General features: G+C 47.8%; 1 protein-coding gene and 1 long non-coding RNA gene across 2 annotated transcripts in view; one reads left to right on the plus strand and one right to left on the minus strand.

Annotated features, from left to right (window-relative positions):
- The window catches only part of LOC139280516 (myosin-16-like), a 92,822-nt gene that overhangs the window by 13,286 nt on the left and 57,343 nt on the right, over positions 1 to 22,193 (minus strand). The window contains exons 25-35 of the mRNA XM_070899997.1: positions 22,036 to 22,122; positions 21,013 to 21,158; positions 19,012 to 19,102; positions 18,112 to 18,168; positions 15,430 to 15,516; positions 13,971 to 14,216; positions 12,222 to 12,339; positions 7,434 to 7,561; positions 6,764 to 6,960; positions 3,102 to 3,234; positions 1,604 to 1,820 (exon numbers count right to left, since the gene is read on the minus strand). Coding sequence (XP_070756098.1) covers positions 1,604 to 1,820; positions 3,102 to 3,234; positions 6,764 to 6,960; positions 7,434 to 7,561; positions 12,222 to 12,339; positions 13,971 to 14,216; positions 15,430 to 15,516; positions 18,112 to 18,168; positions 19,012 to 19,102; positions 21,013 to 21,158; positions 22,036 to 22,122 — 1,507 coding nt within the window. The remainder of the gene's footprint in view (positions 1 to 1,603; positions 1,821 to 3,101; positions 3,235 to 6,763; positions 6,961 to 7,433; positions 7,562 to 12,221; positions 12,340 to 13,970; positions 14,217 to 15,429; positions 15,517 to 18,111; positions 18,169 to 19,011; positions 19,103 to 21,012; positions 21,159 to 22,035; positions 22,123 to 22,193) is intronic.
- Positions 17,785 to 22,193, plus strand: part of LOC139280518 (uncharacterized) — a 40,025-nt gene continuing 35,616 nt past the window's right edge. The window contains exon 1 of the long non-coding RNA XR_011596715.1: positions 17,785 to 17,950. This is a non-coding gene — a long non-coding RNA (uncharacterized lncRNA). The remainder of the gene's footprint in view (positions 17,951 to 22,193) is intronic.

A 22,193-nucleotide genomic window follows, 5' to 3' on the forward strand; every position in this document is an offset into this window, starting at 1 on the left:
AAATCGTGTGTCTGAGTGTATTGGTGAGTGTGTGTGTGTGTGTGTTGCAGTAAATCGTGTGTCTGGGTGTATTGGTGAGTGTATTGGTGTGTGTGTGTTGCAGTAAATCGTGTGTCTGGGTGTATTGGTGAATGTGTGTGTGTGTGTTGCAGTAAATCGTGTGTCTGGGTGTATTGGTTAGTGTATTGGTGTGTGTGTGTTGCAGTAAATCGTGTGTCTGGGTGTATTGGTTAGTGTATTGGTGTGTGTGTGTTGCAGTAAATCGTGTGTCTGGGTGTATTGGTGTGTGTGTGTTGCAGTAAATCGTGTGTCTGGGTGTAATAGTGTGTGTGTGTGTGTGTTGCATTAAATCGTGTGTCTGAGTGTATTGGTGAGTGTGTGTGTGTGTTGCAGTAAATCGTGTGTCTGAGTGTATTGGTGAGTGTGTGTGTGTGTGTGTTGCAGTAAATCGTGTCTGGGTGTAATAGTGAGTGTGTGTGTGTGTTGCAGTAAATCGTGTGTCTGAGTGTATTGGTGAGTGTGTGTGTGTGTTGCAGTAAATCGTGTGTCTGAGTATATTGGTGAGTGTGTGTGTGTGTGTGTTGCAGTAAATCGTGTGTCTGGGTGTAATAGTGTGTGTGTGTGTGTGTGTTGCAGTAAATCGTGTGTCTGAGTGTATTGGTGAGTGTGTGTGTGTGTGTGTTGCAGTAAATCGTGTGTCTGAGTGTATTGGTGAGTGTGTGTTGCAGTAAATCGTGTGTCTGGGTGTATTGGTGTGTGTGTGTTGCAGTAAATCGTGTGTCTGGGTGTATTGGTGTGTGTGTGTTGCAGTAAATCGTGTGTCTGAGTGTATTGGTGAGTGTGTGTTGCAGTAAATCGTGTGTCTGGGTGTATTGGTGTGTGTGTGTTGCAGTAAATCGTGTGTCTGGGTGTATTGGTGAGTGTGTGTGTGTGTGTTGCAGTAAATCGTGTGTCTGGGTGTAATAGTGTGTGTGTGTGTGTGTTGCAGTAAATCGTGTGTCTGAGTGTATTGGTGAGTGTGTGTTGCAGTAAATCGTGTGTCTGGGTGTATTGGTGTGTGTGTGTTGCAGTAAATCGTGTGTCTGGGTGTATTGGTGAGTGTGTGTGTGTGTGTTGCAGTAAATCGTGTGTCTGGGTGTATTGGTGAGTGTGTGTGTGTGTGTTGCAGTAAATCGTATGTCTGGGTGTATTGGTGTGTGTGTGTTGCAGTAAATCGTGTGTCTGGGTATAATAGTGTGTGTGTGTGTGTGTGTTGCAGTAAATCGTGTGTCTGAGTGTATTGGTGAGTGCGTGTGTGTGTGTTGCAGTAAATCGTGTGTCTGAGTGTATTGGTGAGTGTGTGTGTGTGTGTTGCAGTAAATCGTGTGTCTGGGTGTATTGGTGAGTGTGTGTGTGTGTGTTGCAGTAAATCGTGTGTCTGAGTGTATTGGTGAGTGTGTGTGTGTGTGCCTATATCATGCCTGGACAGAGGTAAGCTGTAACAGCAATGTGGTCCCCTTTGATTTGAGTTGAGTAGAAAGATTCTGATTGTTAAAGGGGATCGAAATATTCTCTGGTCCTCCTCTGTTATGAAAAAGTTTGATGATAAATGCCTGATTCCCACCTTGCAGATTCTTATTATCCTTCTTCACAACCTCCAGCTGCTCAATAACCTCTTCGTAGATGGTTTTCAGTTTGAAGACTTGTGTTACGTTGATCCTGCACTCCTTCTGTGAGCTGTCAAGTTCAACCTGCAGTTCTTCGTATTTCTGCTGCCATTCTGACAGCATTTTGTCGAAGGAACGTTGCTTTTTGTCCAGAAGCGCTGCCGCGGCATTAGCCTGAGAACAGAAGGCACCCGTTACATTCCACACACAAATAGCCGCAGAGACGGGGCCGCTATTTTATGCGACTAGGTTCGAATCTTCCTGGGGCGGCTGTGAGAGTCACGGCTGAAACCTGAGGGAAATTCAAACTCGTCAGTGCGATTCGAGTCCACAGACCCGGCACTGAATGTGACTCTGCTCTTACTGTTGCCAACTCTGCTTGGACACATTCCTGGAGATTTCATCACGTGATCTCCGACCGCCCCGCCCAGCCACACATCCGTTTTGTTTATCCTTCCCCAATATTGTTATAACTAATAAGCAAAACTGAAAAACACAGGCAATTTTTTTTTTATGGCCAGTGATTTTTCTCTCCGGGTTTGCTCACAGCAACATTCAGGTTTGGGCTGATAAGTGACAAGTAACATTCGCGCCACACAAGTGCCAGGCAATAACTACCTCCAACAAGCGAGAGTCTAAGCATTCAACGGCATAACCATCGCCGAATCCCCCACCTTTCACATCCTGGGAGTCACCATTGACCAGAAACTTAACTGGACCAGCCACATAAACACTGTGGCAACTAGAGCGGGTCAGAGGCTGGGTATTCTGCGGCGAGTGTCTCACCTCCTGACTCCCCAAAGCCTTTCCACCATCTACAAGGCACAAGTCAGGAGTGTGATAGAATACCCTCCACTTGCCTGGATGAGTGCAGCTCCAAAAACACTCAAGAAGCTGGACAAAGCAGCCCGTTTGATCGGCACCCCATTCACCACATTCAACATTCACTCCCTCCACCACCGGCGCACCGTGGCTGCAGTGTGTACCATCTACAAGATGCACTGCAGCAACTCGCCAAGGCTTCTTCGGCAGCACCTCCCAAACCCGCGACCTCTACCACCTAGAAGGACCAGGGCAGCAGGTGCATGGGAACACCACCACCTCCACCTTCCCCTCCAAGTCACACACCATCCTGACTTGGAAATATATTGCTGTCCCTGGGTCAAAATCCTGGAACTCGCTCCCCAACAGCACTGTGGGAGTACCTTCACCACACGGACTGCAGCAGTTCAAGAAGATGGCTCACTACCATCTCCTCAAGAGCAATTAGGGATGGGCAATAAATGCCAGCGACGCCCACATCCCAGGATTAATCTTTCATTCCTGGAGACTCCAGGTGAATCCAGGAGGGGTTGGCAACACCTACCTAGTCTGTGTTGATACTGTTGGAGAGAAGAGATCAATTGTATTTTTTAACTTGAAGTCTTTCTTGAGTAACACCCTCTTTATCAGTACCTTTTCCAGCTCAATCGACAAGTCTTCCACCTCCCCTGTAAGTCTCTGTTTGGATTTCTCCAGACTAGCTGCTCGAGCCTGAGCAGCCTCAGCAGCCTCTTCTGCCTCCTGTAGTCTGGCAGCCAGCTTCCTCCTGTTCAATAGAAAGTATCAAAGCAAAAGACGTATCATTCAAAGGGGGAGCCAAGTCATATGGAGGTGAAGGCTCTTGCCCTGGATCACTACATGGGAGGTCCATGGCCTGAGAACACCCAGGTCAACCAACCCTCAAACTTCACAAGTTATGAAGCGGACAGGAAGGGGAACATCTTAATAGAAAGAAAGACTTGCATTTATTCAGCGGCTTTCTCAACCTCAGGATGCCCCAAAGCATTTTGCAGCGAGTGTTGTGATTTTTTTGAAGTGTAGTCACTGTTGTAATGTAGGAAATGCAGCAGCCAATTTGCACACAGCAAGCTCCCACAAATAGCCCTGCGATAATGACCAGATAATCTGATTTTAGGTGTTGGTCGAGGGATAAATATTAACCAGGACACCAGAGAGAAGTCCCCTGCTCTTCTTCGAAATAGTGCTGTGGGATCTTTTGCGCCCACTTGAGAGAATAAATGGGGCCTCCACTTAATATATCATCCAAAAGGCGACATCTCCAACAGTGCAGAGCGCCCTCAGTGCTATACTATGTCAGCTTGGATTACGTGCTCAAGTCTCTGGACTGGGATTTGAACCCACAACCTTCTGACTCTGAGGCGAGAGTGCTACCCACTGAGGTACTACTGACACCCCGTGTTAATGATAACAAAGCAGCTCACCAGGGAGAATAGGATGGGAGGGGGCTGGTATTGATAAGAACATAGGAAATAGGAGCAGGAGAGGGCCATTTGCCCCCTCGAGCCTGCTCCGCCATTTAATAAAATCACGGCTGATCTGATCTTGGCCTCAACTCCACTTCCCCACTCGCTCTCCATAAGATATCTGGCTTTGCTCTTCTGACACCAAAGCGAAGAGCACTTTGTCCTGCTTGCCGACTCTCCCAGGTGAAGATGGATCCATGAGGGAGAGACCGGCTCAAACTGCTTTTGAAGTGAACTGAGCTATGCGAGAACTGATTTGTTGCCTTCAACGTTCCCAGACCTGTTTGCTCAAAAAAGTCTCACAAGACAGTGTTGCCACAGCTGCAATGAAACAACTCAAGCAGTCCTTTCACCTATCCCTTTCACCTCCTCCCTTCCCACCATCCAGAACCCCAAACACTCCTTCCAGGTGAAACAGCGATTTACTTGTACTTTTTGCAATTTAATATACTGCATTCGCTGCCCACGATGCGGTGTCCTCTACATCGGGGAAACCAAACGCATGATTGGGTGAACACTTTACTGAACACGCCTGTTCGGTCTACAAGTGTGACCCCAAGCTTCCGTTCGCCTGTCACTTTAATTCTCCGCTCCACTCCCACTCTAACATCCTCGGCCTCTTGCACTGTTCCAACGAAGCTCAACGTAAGCTCGGGGAACATCACCTCATCTTTCGATTAGGCACTTTACAGCCTTCTGGACACAACATTGAGTTCAACAATTTCAGACCATAACCTCTGCCTCTAATTTATCAAATGACAGCTGTGGATGACTCTGCCATTCCCATTTACACCCTATCCAGACTCATCTTCTGCTTCTTAACTTGTCCCATTACCATCTCCTTTTGCCTTGCACCATCGTCCCTTTTTGTCATTTAATCTCTCCTACCTTCCATGCTATCACAGGCCTTCCCTTTTGTTCTTGCCTCCGCTCCCTCCCTTTCCCTGCCCCTGCACTTGCTTAAAACCCTGTTACATCTCTAACTTTTGCCAGTTCTGACGAAGGGTCACCAACCCGAAACGCTAACTCTGTTTTTCTCTCCGCAGGTGCTGCCTGACCCGCTGAGTATTTCCAACACTTTCTGTTTAGATTTCAGATTTCCAGCAGTTGCAGTATTTTGCTTTTGTAACTCAACCCGTACCGTCTTCAGACATTGTGTTTTATAATGTGTTACACACAGATTCAGGACCTCACGCCATGTTGAAGTTGGGCTGCAATTCACTTCGATGTTGATGACTGATCCTTCCCCTTGGAATCCGTTGTAAAATGCTTGAACTAGCTTCAGCACCCCATGGCAGGGTAAACCCAAGGCAAACAAGGCATTATTGTTACCTATATTTTCTACTTTCAGTTCTCAGGGTGTTGCTATCCCTGTTTTTTATTCCAGATTTACAGCGTTCTTCTTTTTGAAATCCCAACTCTTTTACTCCAGCAGCAATAATTGACCATTTTGGCAGTCGGGTTAACACTGGAAACGTGGCTGGTCCCAATAAAATCTGTCTGGTGCCTCTGATAATGGATTTGCGCTTCTTGAAGTAGCTTTTAACAGCTGCTTAGCTTTACATAAAACACCCGAAGAACCAGTGAGGCGTTTCTGAAGGCTGCGTCAGTTAATCCAGGTGTAGAAATGTAGTATTTTGGAGCTTTGATGTGTCATTTCGGTGCAGGTTGTGGCGATTGCCGTCACACATGCTCTGCCTTTTCTCTGGTGCAGGAGGGCTCACATTGCATCTGCAACACTCAGCACCAGCATCTTTACTTAGCTCAGAGAAAAGAAAGACTTCCATTTATATAGCGCCTTACAGCCAATGAAGTGCTTTTGGAGTATAGTCACTGTTGCAATGTAGGGAACACAGCAGCCAATCAGATAATCTGTTTTTGTTATGTTGATTGAGGGATAAATATTGGCCAGGACATCGGGGATAACTTCGAAATCGTGCCATTGCATCTTTTACATCCACTTGAGAGAGACCTCGGTTTAACATCTCACCTGAAAGACGGCACCTCCGACAGTGCAGCACTCCCTCAGCACTGCACTGGAGTACCAGCCTAGATTTATGTGCTCAAGTCTCTGGAGTGGGGCTTGAACTTACAACCTTCTGACACAGAGTCAAGTGTGCTGCCCACTGAGCCACTGCTGACACTACAGAGATACAATACGACAAATTTCCTCTAATTGCGCTGAACCATAATGGGCCACCCCGGGCATTGTGCATCGAGGAATATCAGGCAAAGCGGATCGCCGCCTGTAATAGTGCCTGACAGAATTTACATCTATCAATGAACTGGAAATTGGGTAGGATTATGGGCCATCCTCCTCACCCAGTATCCCTCTACGCACTGCACCCAGGCAATCCAAGCTGCTTCAGCGCAAATACAGGGAAGTCTGCCCCTTAACCCCAATTTAGATCGGGAGCACAGAATATACTCACCAAACTTAAAACAGATAACTCTGCTGTTTCCCCTGGCTGGGGCGTCTCGAACTAGAGGCTATAGTCTCAGGATAAGGGGCTGGCCATTTAGGACTGGGATGAGAAGGAATTGCTTTACTCAGAGGGTTGTGAACCTTTCGCAATTTTCTACCCCAGAGGGCTGTGGATGTTGAGTCTTTGAGTATATTCAAGACTGAGAGCGATAGATTCTTGAGTACTAAGGGATATGGGGAGGAAAGTGGAGTTAATATAGAAGTTCAGCCATGATCTTATTGAATGGCAGAGCAGGCTCGAGGGGGTCATATGGCCTACTCCCGCTCCTATTTCTAATGTCCTTATGTAACTGTGGACGTGCTCAATGAGCTGCCTGACCACTCACTTTGTCTCTTCGAGCTCCTCTGTTTTCTGAATGGCATCGGTTTCGTACTTGGTCCTCCATGTCGTCACTTCACTGTTCAGTTTCGACACAAGTCGCTGCAGTTCAGCTTTGCTCTCCTGCTCTTCCTCCAGTTGTTCTTTTGTTAGATCCATGTCATGTTTAGCATTGGCTAGACCCACCACTGCTCCATTTCTAGCCTGAAGTGTGACATATTGTATTGATGTTATTATTTACCCTACTGCCAAAAGCCAACAAAACATACAAAGGCTTGCAAGCCAAATGCACGGTTCAAACTTTTATGTCCAAACAATTAAAACAACGGGTAATGAGCTGGTGCAATTTTTTACAAGGCTGTTCTTTCACTGGTTAAATCTGCTTTTAAATCCACCAATACTGAAGGATAAAGATGTTTAATTTGATGGGGATGGAGAGGGACACTGTGTTAACTTTTTGCTCCTCTATGTTTTCAAAATTGGACGCGATGGGAGGATTTTAACGAGTCATTGGAAATAAAAACCTGAGAGGTGTAAAACGGACCGCCAACTCGCTAGCACCCATTTTACACAAAAGTCAAAATCTACCCCAGAAAGTAATTGCATGTAAAATTAACTTAGGTATTTTTAATTCAGATCTGTTCCTATGGTGGGCGTTATATAAGATCATGTCTCACCCTTGTCTCCTCTTCCAGTTGCCTCTTGAGATCTTCAGTTTGAGAAGACATGGTAGTTTTGGTCCTGATCAGCTGGTTCAGTCGACTCTGGGCCTCATCATAGGCACGGCTCAGCTCACTGTTCTCAGCTAGTCAAGAGAAAGTGAGAGAATAATAGTCAGTCGTGTAACTGGAGCTTTTCTCAAGCTTGTTGCCTTAGGGGTTATGGTAACATAGTGGTTGTGTTACTGGACTAATGATCCAGAGACCTGAACTAATGATCCAGAGACATGAGTTCATGTCCCAACATGACAGCTGGAGAATTTAAATTAATTTAAATACAACAACTTGTATTTATATAAGCGCCTTTAACATAGTGAAACATCCTAAGGCGCTTCACAGGCGTATTATGAGATTAAAAATTTGACACCGAGCCACATAAGTAGAAATTAGTGCAGGTGACCAAAAGCTTGGTCAAAGAGGTAGGTTTTAAGGAGCGTCTTGAAGGAGGCCAGAGAGGTAGAGAGGCAGAGAGGTTTAGGCAGGGAGTTCCAGAGCTTGGGGCTTAGGCAACAGAAGGCACGACCACCAATGGCTGAGCGATTATAATCAGGGATGCTTAAGATGGCAGAATTAGAGGAGCGCAGACATCTCAGGGGTTATGGGGCTGGAGGAGATTACAGAGATAGGGAGGGGCGAGGCCATGGAAGGATTTGAAAATAAGGACAAGAATTTTGAAATCGAGGCATTGAATAATTGGAAGCCAATGTAGGTCAGCGAGCACAGGGGTGATGGGTGAGCGGGATTTGGTGCGAGTTTGGACGTGGGCTGCTGAGTTTTGGATCACCTCTAGTTTACATAGGGTAGAATGTGGGAGGCCAGCCAGGAATAGTCAAGTCTAGAGGTAACAAATGCATGGATGAGGGCTTCAGCAGTGCATGAGCTGAGGCAAGGGACGGAGACAACATTACGGAGGTGGAAATAGGCAGTCTTAGTTATGCTGCGGATATGTGGTCGAGAGCTAATTTCAGGGTCAAATATGACACCAAGGTTGCGAACAGTGTAGTTCAGCCGCAAACAGAAGTTGGGGAGAGGGTTGGAGTCAGTGGCTAGGGAACGGAGTTTGTGGCGGGACCGAAAACAATGGCTTAGGTCTTCTCAATATTCAATTGGAGAAAATTTCTGCTCTCCAGAACTGGATGTCAGACAAGTAGTGTAACAATTTAGCGACTGTGGAGGGGTCGAGAGAAATGGTAGTGAGGTAGAGCTGGGTGTCATCAGCGTAATGTGGAAACCAACATTGTGTTTTTGAATGATGTCGCCAATGGGAAACCTGTAGATGAGAAATAGGAGGGGGCCAAGGATAGATCCTTGGGGGACACCAGAGGTAACGCTGCAGGCGTGGGAAGAGAAGCTGATTCTCTGGCTACAATTAGATAGTTAAGAATGGAACCAGGCGAGTACAGTCCCACCCAGCTGGACGACATTGGAGAGGCGTTGGAGAAGGAGAGAGTGGTCAACCGTGTCAAAGGCTGCAGACAAGTCAAGAAGGACGAGGAGGGATAGTTTGCCTTTGTCACAGTCACAAAGGATGTCATTTGTGACTTTGATGAGAGCCATTTCAGGCAGCTGTGGCAGGGGCGGAAACCGGATTTGGAGGGATTCAAACATGGAATTTCGGGAAAGATGGGCACGGATTTGGGAGGCGACAACACGTTCAAGGACTTTGGCGAGGAAAGGGAGGTTGATGATGGGGTGATAGTTTGCAAGGACAGAGGTTTGTGGATTGGTTTTTTGAGGAGAGGGGTGATGACGGCAGATTTGAGGAAGAGGGGGTCAGTACCTGAGGAGAGAGAACCGTTAACAATATCTGCTAACATGGGAACCAGAAAAGGAAGTTGGGTGATCAGCAGTTTGATGGGAATAGGGTCAAGGGAGCAGGAAGTGGGTCTCATGGACAGGATGAGCTCGGAAACGTCATGAAGGGAGAATTGGAGATAAACTGGACAAAGAGGTGAGGTCAAGGCTCGGGCAGGGGGGATGCTTGGAGAAAATTTGGCCCGGTGGGTTAGGGGAAGGAAAGGAAGAGGCAGAGGCGGCCGAACGGATGGTCGCAATCTTAGAGACAAAGAAGTCCATGAGCTCCTCACACTTATTGTTAGAGGTGAGGATGGAGACTGGGGTTTAAAAAAATGGGTAGCAGTGGAGAATAGAAACTGGGGTTTATCCACATTCCAGAATGACTCTGGAATAGTGAACAATTTTGGCAGACGAGAGCAGGACTCGATAGTGCTTTATGTGGTTCAGCCAGATCTGGTGTTGAATGGCGAAATCAGTTGTCATCCATATCTGTTCAAGTCTGTGTCCCTTGGACTTAAGGAAGCGAAGATCAGGACTGTACCAGGGGGAACAGCCAGGGTGAGAGAGAGTAATTGTTTTAACAGGGACTCGGGCATCAAAGATGGTGGTGAGGGTGTGATTGAGCAGATCGGTATCCCCCCGCAGCATCGAAGCACTGACCACACTCGATCAGCTCCGTTGGGCAGGCCACATTGTCCGCATGCCGGACACAAGACTCCCAAAGCGAGCGCTCTACTCTGAACTCCTACATGGCAAGCGAGCCCCAGGTGGGCAGAGGAAACGTTTCAAGGACACCCTCAAAGCCCCCTGGATAAAGTGCAACATCCCCACCGACACCTGGGAGTCTCTGGCCAAAGACTGCCCTAAGTGGAGGAAGAGCATCCGGGAAGGCGCTGAGCACCTCGAGTCTCGTCGCCGAGAGCATGCAGAAATCAAGTGCAGGCAGCGGAAGGAGCGTGCGGCAAACCAGTCCCACCCACCCTTTCCTTCAACCACTATCTGTCCCACCTGTGACAGAGACTGTAATTCCCGTATTGGACTGTACAGCCACCTGAGAACTTGCTTTTGGAGTGGAAGCAGGTCTTCTTCGATTTCGAGGGACTGCCTATGATGGTGAGTTGCAGAAATATCGTGGTGAAAGGAGAGCCAAAGGCTGGGCAGTTGGGAGTTCATAAGTGCAGTTGTAAGGGAGTCGGGAGAGAGAGTTTTTTCCAGGGGTGGACACAGAAGGAGGTAGGGTTGTTGGGGCGGGGGAGGGGGGTGGGAGGGGAAGGGGGATGCAGGTGGAGAGCGATAGGGGGAAGAGGTCAGAGATTCAATAAATCTGGAATAAAAAGTTAGTATCAGTAATGGTGACCATGAAACAACCGGATTGTTGTAAAAACCCATCTGGTTCACTCATGTCCTTTAGGGAAGGAAATCTGCCGTCCTTACCCGGTCTGGCCTATATGTGACTCCAGACCCATGTGGTTGACTCTTAACTGCCCTCTGAAACGGGAAGCCACTCAGTTGTACCAAACCGGTTCAAAGGAGACAGAGTGCAAAGGTTCAAGAAGGCGGCTCACCGCCACCTTCTCGAGGGCAATTCGGGATGGGCAATAAATGCCGGCCTTGCCAGCGACGCCCACATCCCGCGAACAAATAAAAAAAATCTTATCTTCACCGAGGCCTTCTGCTTTTCTGTAAGGCTAGAAGTGTTACTGTTGGCAATATCACCTGGGGAATGCACAGGGGGTTCCTCGATCCACTATTTAAACAAGTTAACGCTCCCATCAACATTGGGAACAAAGGCAGATTGCACCGACGTGTGAATTGCTGCCGTACAGTAATTTCTCGTCTGTCTTCTTCTTGGCTGGGAAAATTTGGCAAACAAGTTGCAGAATCCTGCGCGTCTTGCCATGTCAGTATTGCTTAGCACCCCGCAAAAAGGAGCACTCTCGCTGCATGAAGATCGCAGGACAAAGAGACACAGCGTAGCGACACAATCCATTCACCAGACTGTGCATCAGCCCAGGACAAAACAGAGAGGTAAAAGAAATAGGAAACTAAGTTGTAGAAAATAAAATCCGAAATACATGACATTCAGAAAGCTGAATGATTTGTAGTTTTTAAAGACACTGGGCCCGAAATTGAAGAACTTACCACCGACTGCCGCCGACATTCCCCTGGTCGAACCGCGCAGTGCCACTTTCGAGGTGGCCTGGAGCGGGCGGGAGACGTCAGCGAAGGGCCGAGGGGCGCAACTGATCTCCCGCCCGCCGAGCTGCGCTATTGATGCGGGCGGCAGCCGACGGCAGAACGGGAGTGGACCACTGGCTGGAGGCTGGTCTATCCCCGACAGTAGGTCGGAAGATGGTGAAAAAACGGGTTAGTACGCCTTTTGCAATTTTTTTCTTTGTGGGGACTTACCTGAATGGGGTCCCCTGAAGGTCTTCAGATGGTTTTAAAAAAAAAAACATTGTTTCTGTTTTGCTTTTCAGCTCTTCGACCCTCCGTGGGCCCGACTCCATCCCCAGCGGCACTTGGGCGGCAAGCGCCTCTGCCGCCGAGGATGAGAGCTCCCGCCGGCTGCCGCCCAGATTGGCGGCGTAAGTCGCTCATTTGCCGCCCGCCGACCTTCGAGGGACCTCGGCGATGAAAGTCCCGCCGAAAGTACCGTCAGGGACCTCGGCCGCACTTGGGCGGGCGGGGCCTTCACCAAATTCGGGCCTCTGTCTACATTTTCCAAAGGTCGGCAAAACTGATTTCAAATCAATGGGTTGCTGCAGGTGTTGACAACAATTAGAGAATCTTGACTTGTGACATATAAATAAATACTAATTTTGCCTTATAACAGGCAAAAAAAACAAACACACAAATTAAGAGAAATGATCTTATGTTTTGAAAGTTTATATGACTGTAGGTGTTTAGAACCCAAAGTGGAGTGACAATGACCAAACTATTTCCTACCTGACAACCTGGTCTTCACAGTATTGACTTCAGTCAAGTTTCTTTCTATTTCGGCATACTTGGCATTGGACTCTGCTAAGTTGTCTTCCAGCTTACGAACGTGCATGTCAGCATTTATCTGCACACAGAGAAAAGGAACGATTAGATACCACTGAAAACATGTACAGGCCAGATTTTCCTTCCATGACTCAGATCTACCCCTATATTGTTCCTTTTGACAATGCAATCTAATCTGCTGCTAAATATTCTACATAGTGTCAGCTGTGGCTCAGTGGGCAGACCACTCACTTCTAAGTCAGAAGGTTGTGGGTTCAAGTCCCACAAAATCTAGGCTGACATTCCATGAGGGAGCACTGCACTGTCGGAGGTGTCATCTTTTGGCCCCATCTGCTCTCTCAAGTGGACGTAAAAGATCCCATGGCACTATTTCGAAGAAGAGCAGGGGAGTTATCCCCAGTGTCCTGGCCAACATCTATCCCTCAATCAATATAACAAAAACAGATTATCTGGTCATTATCACATTGCTGTTTGTGGGAGCTTGCTGGTGTGCAAATTAGCTGCATTTCCTACATTCCAAAAGTACTTCATTGGCTGTCAAGAGCTTTGAGACGTCCGGTGGTCATGAAAGGTGCTATAGAAATGCAAGTCTTTCTTTCAGTATTGACTACTGGATATTTATAATGATGCCTTCTGCATTGAGAGGCAATTTACAATTCTCTCTCAGAGGTATCTTACAACATTCTTACATTACAACAGTGACTACACTTAAAAATGATTTAATTGGCTGTAAAGCGCTTTGGGACGTTCTGAGTGTGTGGAAGACACCATATAAATGCAAGTCTTTCTTTTCTGTAAAAGCTCTCCCAGGACTGTTTCACTAATGTTGCTTGATGCAGGGAGTGTTTGGTTCTCGGCCGAGTGAATTTATAAATATTAGTTCTGAATATATACAAGTTTTATGATTGTTTTCTCCCAATTTGTATCCTTGCTTTTGTTACAAATATACGTGCTGATTCTTTCCACTCTGTTCGTGTGCAAATCAACTGAAGACTCTCCGAAACTCTCTGCTTCATCTCTGCATCCCAATCAAACGCTCTGACAATGACCACTAACTCCATACGTGTTCACAGTTGACAGGTACCCTCACCGCTGGTGAAGACTGGGAAAATCTACTCCTTGCGTCAGCATGAAGGACTCCCAAGAGAGGGGTGACGAAGTTTGGTGTGGAGTAAACTTCACTCTAGACTGTCCCAATAATACGTCTCAAACCCAAACTAGCAAGAACAGCCCTACTGCACCAGTATGACATTTCTCCATTTTCCACCCAATGGAAGAAGAGCAGGGGAGTTATCCTCGATGTCCTGGGCCAATATTTATCCCTCAATCAACATAAAAAATAACAGATTATCTGGTCATTATCACATTGCTGTTTGTGGGAGCTTGCTTGTGCACAAATTGGCTGCCGTGTTTCCCTTATTACAACAGTGACAACACTCCAAAATTACTTCATTGGCTGTAAAGCCTGGTAGTCATGAAAGGCGCTATATAAATGCAAGTCTTTCAAATCTTTCTTTAATATTGCCGGGAGCTTCTCTGAGCTTGATTGATAACCACGTGCCAAATCAGGGGCAAACTTGGTGCTGTAGGCCTAGAAATATAACTGAGGACACTCAAACCCCACCTCAACTACCTGGGCCACCCTTACAGCCAGCAGTCAGGCAGGAGGAGCCTATCTTTGGCTGCGCTTACCTTGGATTTCTGCAGGGTCTCCGAGTTGCTGGCGAGGTCGTCGATCTCGGCTTTCATGACCTGCTTGTCCTTCTCCAGTTTGGACTTGACCCTCTGCAGGCTCTCGACGTGCTCCGTCAGCTCAGCCAGCGAGTCCGTGTGCTTCTTCCTCAGCGCGGAGGCCGTGGCTTCGGCCTGCAGGGCGGATTCTTCCAACTCTCGCCGCAGCTTCAGAAGCTCTCCCTCGCGCTTCCTGTTCATCTCAATCTGCAGGCCCGGAAAGAGTAATGACATCTTTAGAGCTTCGCAGCACCAACACCAACGGCAGCAGACAGCACAGTCTGCAAAGGTTACATCTTGTCGGTGAAGAAGAATTATTTTCATTGGATTTTTTTGGGGGGGCTGATCTGGTGAGTATGAACAGGGAGCCCTGTATTTATCTCTTTGGGTACTTCGACATCTGTGTCGTACCAGCGGAATTTGGATTCTAAACAGACGAAGGGATCAAAATTCCGTTTCTAACGCCACCCGAGAGCGGTGGCTAATGGGCAGTTAAGTGCTTACCGTCGGCGGGGACCGGGTTCCTTGGCTCGCGGTAAATGTCGTTGGGCGGTGGGGACGGCGCCAAGACGCGGAGGTGACATCATCGAGCGTGCAACGCCCCCTTGCTGCCGCCGCCGCCGCTGCGAAATTAGGTGAGTACGGTGGCCTTAACGCCCGGCGTCCGTACAGCCCTGGGAAAGGTGTCGGGACATCGGAGCGGGAGCGTCCAGGGGATCCAGGTCAGTGATGCTGCTGATTTTATTTTACACTTATGCATTAATGGGACCGGCGGGGAAGTGTGGGTGTGAGTGAGGGAAACTGGCGGGAAGTTTTTTTTTTCATTTTTTTTTTTTTACCTCTCGCATGCCGGCAGCCGACCGTGGGGGAAATTCCGTCGGCCTCCCGAGCTGCCGCTCCGTTGGCGCCCGAAGTTGAGTGTGCGACGACACGTTTAGTGCCGCTTTCTCGGCTTTGGGCGGCAAAACTGACATTTTCCGCTTGAGGCGGCGCCCACCACCACACTCAGCCGGTGTCACCGCTTCAAAAACGGCGGGACTGAACTTCGACCCCGAAGATTTGCTGCTGGGATTACAGTTACTACGGACATTAAATGATAGAGAATGTACTTACATAGAATCTTGCAGCACAGAAGGAAGCCAGTCGGCCCATTGTGCCTGTGCCGGCTCTTTGAAAGAGCTCTCCAGTTAGTCCCACTCCCCTTGCTCTTTCCCCACAGACCGGCAAACTGGTTCCTTTCCCCGATTGAATCAGCTTCCAGGCAGTGCGTTCCAGATCATAATAACTGGCTGTAAAAAAAATTCTCCTCATCTCCCCCCCACCACCCACCCAGCCTCCCCCCACCCCCCCTGCTTCTTTTACCACACGGGAAGGTATAGACGAAGTTTCGTGTTACGGACTTGTAGGAAGTGGAAGATACCTGAGAGACTGTGGCACCACCAGCTTCTTCCAGTCTGTCACTGAGCTCCTCCAGGTCACGGGAATATTCAGCCCGCTGCTTCTCAACCTACATGGATTGGACCGGTAGTTTTATTAGTAAAGGTGCCGTTTGGAACCAGGTTATCAAACTTACAACATCAACAGCAGCAACAACAACAGCAGCAACAGTTCTCCCATTTATATAGCACCTTTAATGTAGTAAAAATGTCCCGACGCATTATCAGACAATGTGTGACACCTGGGACAATGAGGTAGATTTTAAGAAGCGACTTAAACAATGAAAAATGATGGAGAGAAGTCAGGAGGTTTAAGGAGGGAATTCCAGAGCTTAGACGGCTGAAGGCACGGCCGCCAATGGTGGAGCGATTAAAATCGGAGATGCACAAGAGACCAGAATTGGAGGAGCACAGAGATCTTGGCGAGTTGTAGGCCTGGATTACAGCGATAAAGAAGGGGTGAGGTGATGGAGGGATTTGAATACAAGGATGAGAATCTTAAAGTCGAGGCGATGCTGGTCTCGAGCCAATGTAGGTCAGCGAGCGCGGGGGTGATGGGTGAGCGGTACTTGGCTATGGACCCCAGAGGCACAGTGAACAGCAAGCATTACAGTTACAATACATTCACATTTCAGCCACCACTTTTGATGTGATACTTCGGCTGTTCCAACTGGTTATCTTAGAGCTTCTCCCACCGCAATGTAATGACAGAGGAGGCTTAGACTGAGACGGTGAATGGTTTCCTTTCTGATCCGTCTAATGATTCAATGCAAAAATGAATTTGCAGACACCAATATTAAAGGGGCGTATAATCCACTGGGGGAGTTTGCGAACCGGTGCAGTGACTTGGGGAAACATCTGTTTGCATGGACATTATCTTGAACATGCTGTGTTTATTGTTAATGACAGATTTAATATCTTCACTCAGAAATAGCAGCACGTTTTTACATTGTGGACCAGCTCAATGGTTCCTGCTGTTTTCGCCTCCCCTCTCTCTTGGTTGCTGTGCAAGTTGTGTCTCTGATTTTACACAATGCTTCAAAGCAATACTTGCTTTTCCTTCTTTTCTGTAATTCTATCAGCCAGTGCTCTTTGTGAGTTTCTTTCCATTTTGATATTAATGGTGTTAGTCTTCCTTACTTTACTCTGTAACCTCAGTTGGATGGACTCAGTTTCTTTGTTAAGCCCGTGTTGTTTGAGACACAGGACCTTTCTGCATTTCCTCTGCCACAGGTTGAAATTTCCCCCTCTCGATATCACCCTGTTCTTTGCTATATGCTTGCTTGAATCAATTTCATTTGGTCTCTGTACATTCGCTCTTTATTTTCGATTGCTTTTTGGTCGACGTTCTGTCCTTTCCTCTTGTCCCTCTCTTCCCTTGAGCCCTGCAGCTGAAACTCAGGGGGAGAAACTGCCCCGGGCCCCGATTGGGGCCGCTAACCTTCCCCCACTTTTAGCGCCTGGCCCGGACGTCCCGCCCCCAACGCGGAAAATTGCCCTTACCGCCCCGAAAGGAAGCGGACGCAATCTGCCACGCTCCACTTCCTTTGGGGGTGGGTGGGGTGTTAACCAGGGCACTACTGGGCCGGGGCATCAAGCTTCACTTGGGGAGGGCTGTGCACGGCCTCCACTGGGCCCCCAGGGCAGTGTGCGACCGGGCCAACAGCCTGCCACCTAAGGCGGAGCGCCGGGCTGCACGATGGCCGCCATCGTCGAGCCGACCCGGGAATTGGTCGACAAACAAAGATGGCGGCCCGGGACGCTAGCGCCCTCCACTTCAATCACCACCCGAGAGCGGATGTCGGCCAGCTTGGCGACTCATGGCAGCGCCTCCGCAAACTCCTGCGCAATTTCCCGGGAGGTATTAGCGCCTCCCTCCCCCGGGCAAAAACTGTCTTGTGCCCCGTTAGCACCCCCCCCACCCCCGAAGGCACACCCCCCCCCCCCCCCCCACCCCCCGAGGTGCTAACGAGGCCAAAAAATGAGCAATTTTGCTCCTCCGGTCTCTCAGTGCTTTTGTTCTCTTTAAGCAGGGGAGTTTCATCTTTTCAGCCTGCATTCTGCTGTTGGATGTCTTCGCTACTTTCTGTAAGTTTCTCTTGTCTGTGACGATGGCTCGTCACTCTGTCCTTCTCTCCTGCACAAAGCTTTCGTGGCTCTCGTCTTTGCTGTCCCTCCTGGAGTTTCCCAGCCCTTTTCGCACTGGCCTCTAGAGGGTGCTGTGTACCTTCCTGTACTTGCAACTGCCCAGCTTCTTCACCAGCTGCCTCTTCCAGCTGCTCCGCGCTTTGCTCTCGGCTACAGCCAGCCTCTTCCTGCAGCATCTCCCAGGCGACAAAGGCTCCCTCCACACTTCTTCAGGGTTCGGCACCCGGACTCAGACCTTTGCACCCAGATAATCTCTTTGCCTGCCTCTTGACCCCCAACACTGCCCCTTGACCTCACCTATCATGTTTCCAATTGGTTCGCCAAGGTTTTAGCTGTAACTCGAATCTAGAGGAGTCAGTAAGTATGGATAGATAATGAGGAAGGTAATTGCACTTTCGAGTTGCACTTTGGGCAAGTTGTCAATGCTTTAACTATATGTTCCCATGGATATCACAGACTGGTTCCCTCCAGCAACAGCCATCTTGCATAAATGATCTATTTGATATTGTTTTACACACCTTGGCTCTCATGGCACGCTCTCCCTCGAGTTCCTCTTCCAGTTCTTCAATTCGGGACTGGAAATACAAACACTTGCGTTACAATCTAAAATCTCTCACTCCCTGTTTGCTAAATATTACAACGATTGGCAATTAATGTTTTGCACAAGAACTCTTTAAATACATTTCCGATTTGCATTGTTTTAGGTAATATACAATTGTACTTTTTGGTTAGAAGTTTAATTCAACCAGGGTAAGCTGACACAAAGTGAAGAAATCCGAAGAGCCTTTCATTTCGAGGTCTTGCCACCATCGAGGCGACCACACTAAATACCAAGGTACAGAACGTAAAGTGACGTTGTTGTACTCAGTCTTCACATTCACATTTTGTATTCAAGGTGCAGAGTAACAGGAAGGCAAACACAGTTGTGGATCAGCTATTGCTGAATATTTCTCCAGGAGAGATGGTGTTCAAAGTAAATCAAACTTATACCTGCATCAGCCAGTTACTTTGCAGACAATTGTGAATGTGGTATGAAAATGACCATTGTGGCTCAGTTTGTATCGTATTTAGTTTTTGTTATTTGGATTCAGCAGACATCTGAGGGACAATTTTAACCTAACATCATTGGAAATTGATACTGGGCAGGTATAAAACCAGTGTTCCACCCGATCCTGGCGAATTAGGTTGAAACTAGCTCCCGCCCGTCCACCTCCCACCCGCTCCCCGCCCGTACCCCCTGCCCGCCCGCCACCCACTCCCCACCCCCCGCCCACTCCCCGTCCCCAACTCTGCTTGCCACCCATCCCTGCTTTTAGTGATCAGCCAATTTTATAGGAGTTTCACTGTGCTTCAACTTCAATCGTCTAAAGGTTACGTTCCGATGAATATTGGCATGAATCAAGGTTCCTTTTCCATACCTGATGCTCCTTAAGTTTCCTGTGCAGCGTGGAATTCAGCGACTGCTCATCCTCCCACTTGGTGTTCAGAGAATTCACCTCCATCTCCCTCCTGCAAAAATCAAAAGAGGTGTGAGGTTGCAATGAAGTAGTCTGTGAAGTGTAGTCACTGTTGTAACGTAGGAAACGCGGCAGCCAATTTACACACAGCAAGCTCCCACAAACAGCAATGTGATAATGACCAGATAATCTGTTTTTGTTTTGTTATGTTAATTGAGGGATAAATATTGGCCCAGGACACCGGGGAGAACGCCCCTGCTCTTGTTCGAAATAGTGCCGTGGGATCTTTTACGTCTACCTGAGAGAGCAGACAGGATCTCGGTTTCATTTTGTGGCTTCCTCAGCACTGCACTGGAGTGTCAGCCGAGATTAATTTGCTCTCGTCCCTGGAGTGGGACTTGAGCCCACAACCTTCTGACTCAGAAGTGAGAGTGTTGCCCATTAGGCCATGGCTGATACTAGTCTCCTGATTGTATCCACACAGCTACTGTAAGTTGACGAGCAAAGTTCCTTAGAAACATAAAACATGATTTTCTCTTTCAACGATGCCACAGTTTATTGTGCTGGACTCCAGCACCTCTGTACCAATTCAGCAAAGACAAGAATACTACTTTTGCAGAAGTTCAGCAAATAGTCTGTCACCAATTATTTTCAACCTTTTGGTCCTCACTTCTCAGGTGTTGCAAGGATGTGTTTTTCTTGCCATTAACATTTTCAGACAAGCACATTTTGTACTGTACTGCATTATAATTCTGGTTATTAGCCCATCCATGCCGAAGGAGATGATGATCCTGTTGTATCTAATCCTCCGTAAAATATAGCAGCTCATTTAAAGAAAAGTACATTACAGTGAGACTAGACACATTGCATGCAATCTGTGTGGTTAAATGATCACTGTGACATAAACTGTGAAGGAACACAGCTGAGGTAATGGAAATGTAGTACATGTGAACAACTCTTCATTTTCCCCAGGTTTATAGAGTTGTTGTCACGGGGCAGTCCCGTGGATTAAGTTTTTAAGTTGGTTCACGGACTCCCAGGCTGCCGGCAATTCCTGCGGTCTAGAAGAGTACATGTTCCATGTGTATGCTAAATGTGTGAGGTTGCAGCCCCTATACCATTATTTGAAAGGGCTGCTCCTCGATTTCTGGTTGCACTTCAGTTCCACACTCCTGATCTTTGGGCACCCTGTGCGGAGGGGAGCGGGCAGCTCACGGGGGTCTCCTCGTAGGACTGGGCCTGGCCAAGAGGGCCATTAACCGATCCAGGCAGTGGGCGGTCGAGGGGGTCGTTCAGCCCGACTGCCTGCCTCTCTTCCATGGCTACGTTGGCACCAGGGTGTCCCTAGAGATGGAGCACGCCGTGTCCACCGGTACGCTCGTGGCCTTCTGCGAGAGGTGGGCACCGAAGGGACTGGAAAGCATCATCACTCCCGGCAACCAAATTTTAATTTGATTTAAGTTTTCCATAAAATTTATTTGGAAATTTGTGAGTTCTAGTGCCCTTGCCAAAAGGGGGCATTTGATTTTATGTTCTGCTTATAATAGTTGTAGAGCTGTTGAGTTGGGAGTGGGCTTAGCCAGTCACATGATGTTCACAAGACTCAATAAAACCCCAGCCAGTTGGGCACAGGGGATCCATGACGAGGCAGGTGATTGTGAGCCTGGTGGACGAACTGGTAATGTGTAGTTTAATTGTTAAACCTTTGCTAATAAACCAACTGGTTCTTAATAGCAATGTGTTGCTATGAATTCTTAAGCAAAGAACCCATGAAGCAAATACATTACAAAGGGTTAAGGGAATGTCTGTCACCAAAATAAAAAGGCAGAGTCATAATTCCTCATTCAGACTGAAGCCGATGAAAAAATGTCTCTGATTTGTCACTTCAAAATGGCCAATGCTTTACAGTTACAGGAAGTGCTTCTATTACATGGATAGAAAGCTGAAAAATAAGCCACTTACTTCTTGAGAATCTCCTCCAGGTCAATCTTTGCTCTTTCCATCTCATTCAGGTTTTCAATGGTCATCTTCAGGTCTCCCTCTGCCTTTCGCCGAGCTTTCTCCACCTCAGCCCTGATCTTCTTCTCCTGGCTCCAGTTATCTTCCAGCTGTCACGTGTTCAAACAGTGGTCAAGTGTTTGACTACAATAGTTTGCCAGCGCAGGCATCCTGTTAAACCGCTGTTTATGCTCCAGGTAAAGATAGATCGATGCATTATCCTCGTATCAAGGAGCGTCTCCAAACCCAACCTTGGCGAAGTGGATACAGGTGTTTGCCCAAAGATGGTGTGTGCCCAACCTTGAGAAAACGGGAACTCAACGTGTGTGGACATGCTCCACTCATCCAGGTTCAAATCCCCCCCCCGACACCAGTCCAGGGCATTGACTTGCAGGGTCATCTCGTGCTGAGTGGAAAGAATTCCATCTCCCAGTGGCAGTTCTGCCTCTCTGGTTCCCATTCATGAGCTGGAATTGCTGGTCCAACACCTTCATTGCCCTGGAGTACTGCAGACCTGCCTGTTTCAGGTATGGAGCGCTCTCCAGAAGGCTGAGTTGGTTCCAATTTCCCATCAGCAGGTAGTTATGTCAAAGTTGCTACAACCCCAACACTTCCCCTCCTCCCCCACCAAGTACAGTCACTGTGCTGTTTGTCTAAAGTGCTGCCCGTTAGCCTTGCATCATTGACCTGCAGAAATCCAGCTTATCAAGCCCAAGAAACCCGGTTCTATCTGCGGTGATATTTCTGATTTGTCCTATTTGGATGTTACGGATCTGTAAGTTTGCCTCCTTGATGGATAAATCTTAAATCAGAATCTGTTACTGTCCATAACTTGATACATAATCCACATTAATGGGAACATGCATTAAAACTTTACATACAACCTTTACGGATACTTGGCATACAGCTATGTGGCCAATGGAGACTAACACTTGGACACCCCTGGCCCAAGGTAACATATTTTTCAAGTATCCTATAATGAGTTACCTCTTGGATCTGGGAGTTGAGTTTTCCATTGGTCTTGGTGAGGTGATTGACTTTCTCTTCCTCAGATTGAAGATCATCCAGTGTTTTCTGAAAGAGTAGAGCAGGATAAAAATATTATTTGCTTGAGGGATGATTCCAGTTACCTTTGCTTTAGTAAG

Source organism: Pristiophorus japonicus, chromosome 15 (assembly GCF_044704955.1).
Source record: "Pristiophorus japonicus isolate sPriJap1 chromosome 15, sPriJap1.hap1, whole genome shotgun sequence".
Taxonomy (NCBI): Eukaryota; Metazoa; Chordata; class Chondrichthyes; family Pristiophoridae; genus Pristiophorus; species Pristiophorus japonicus.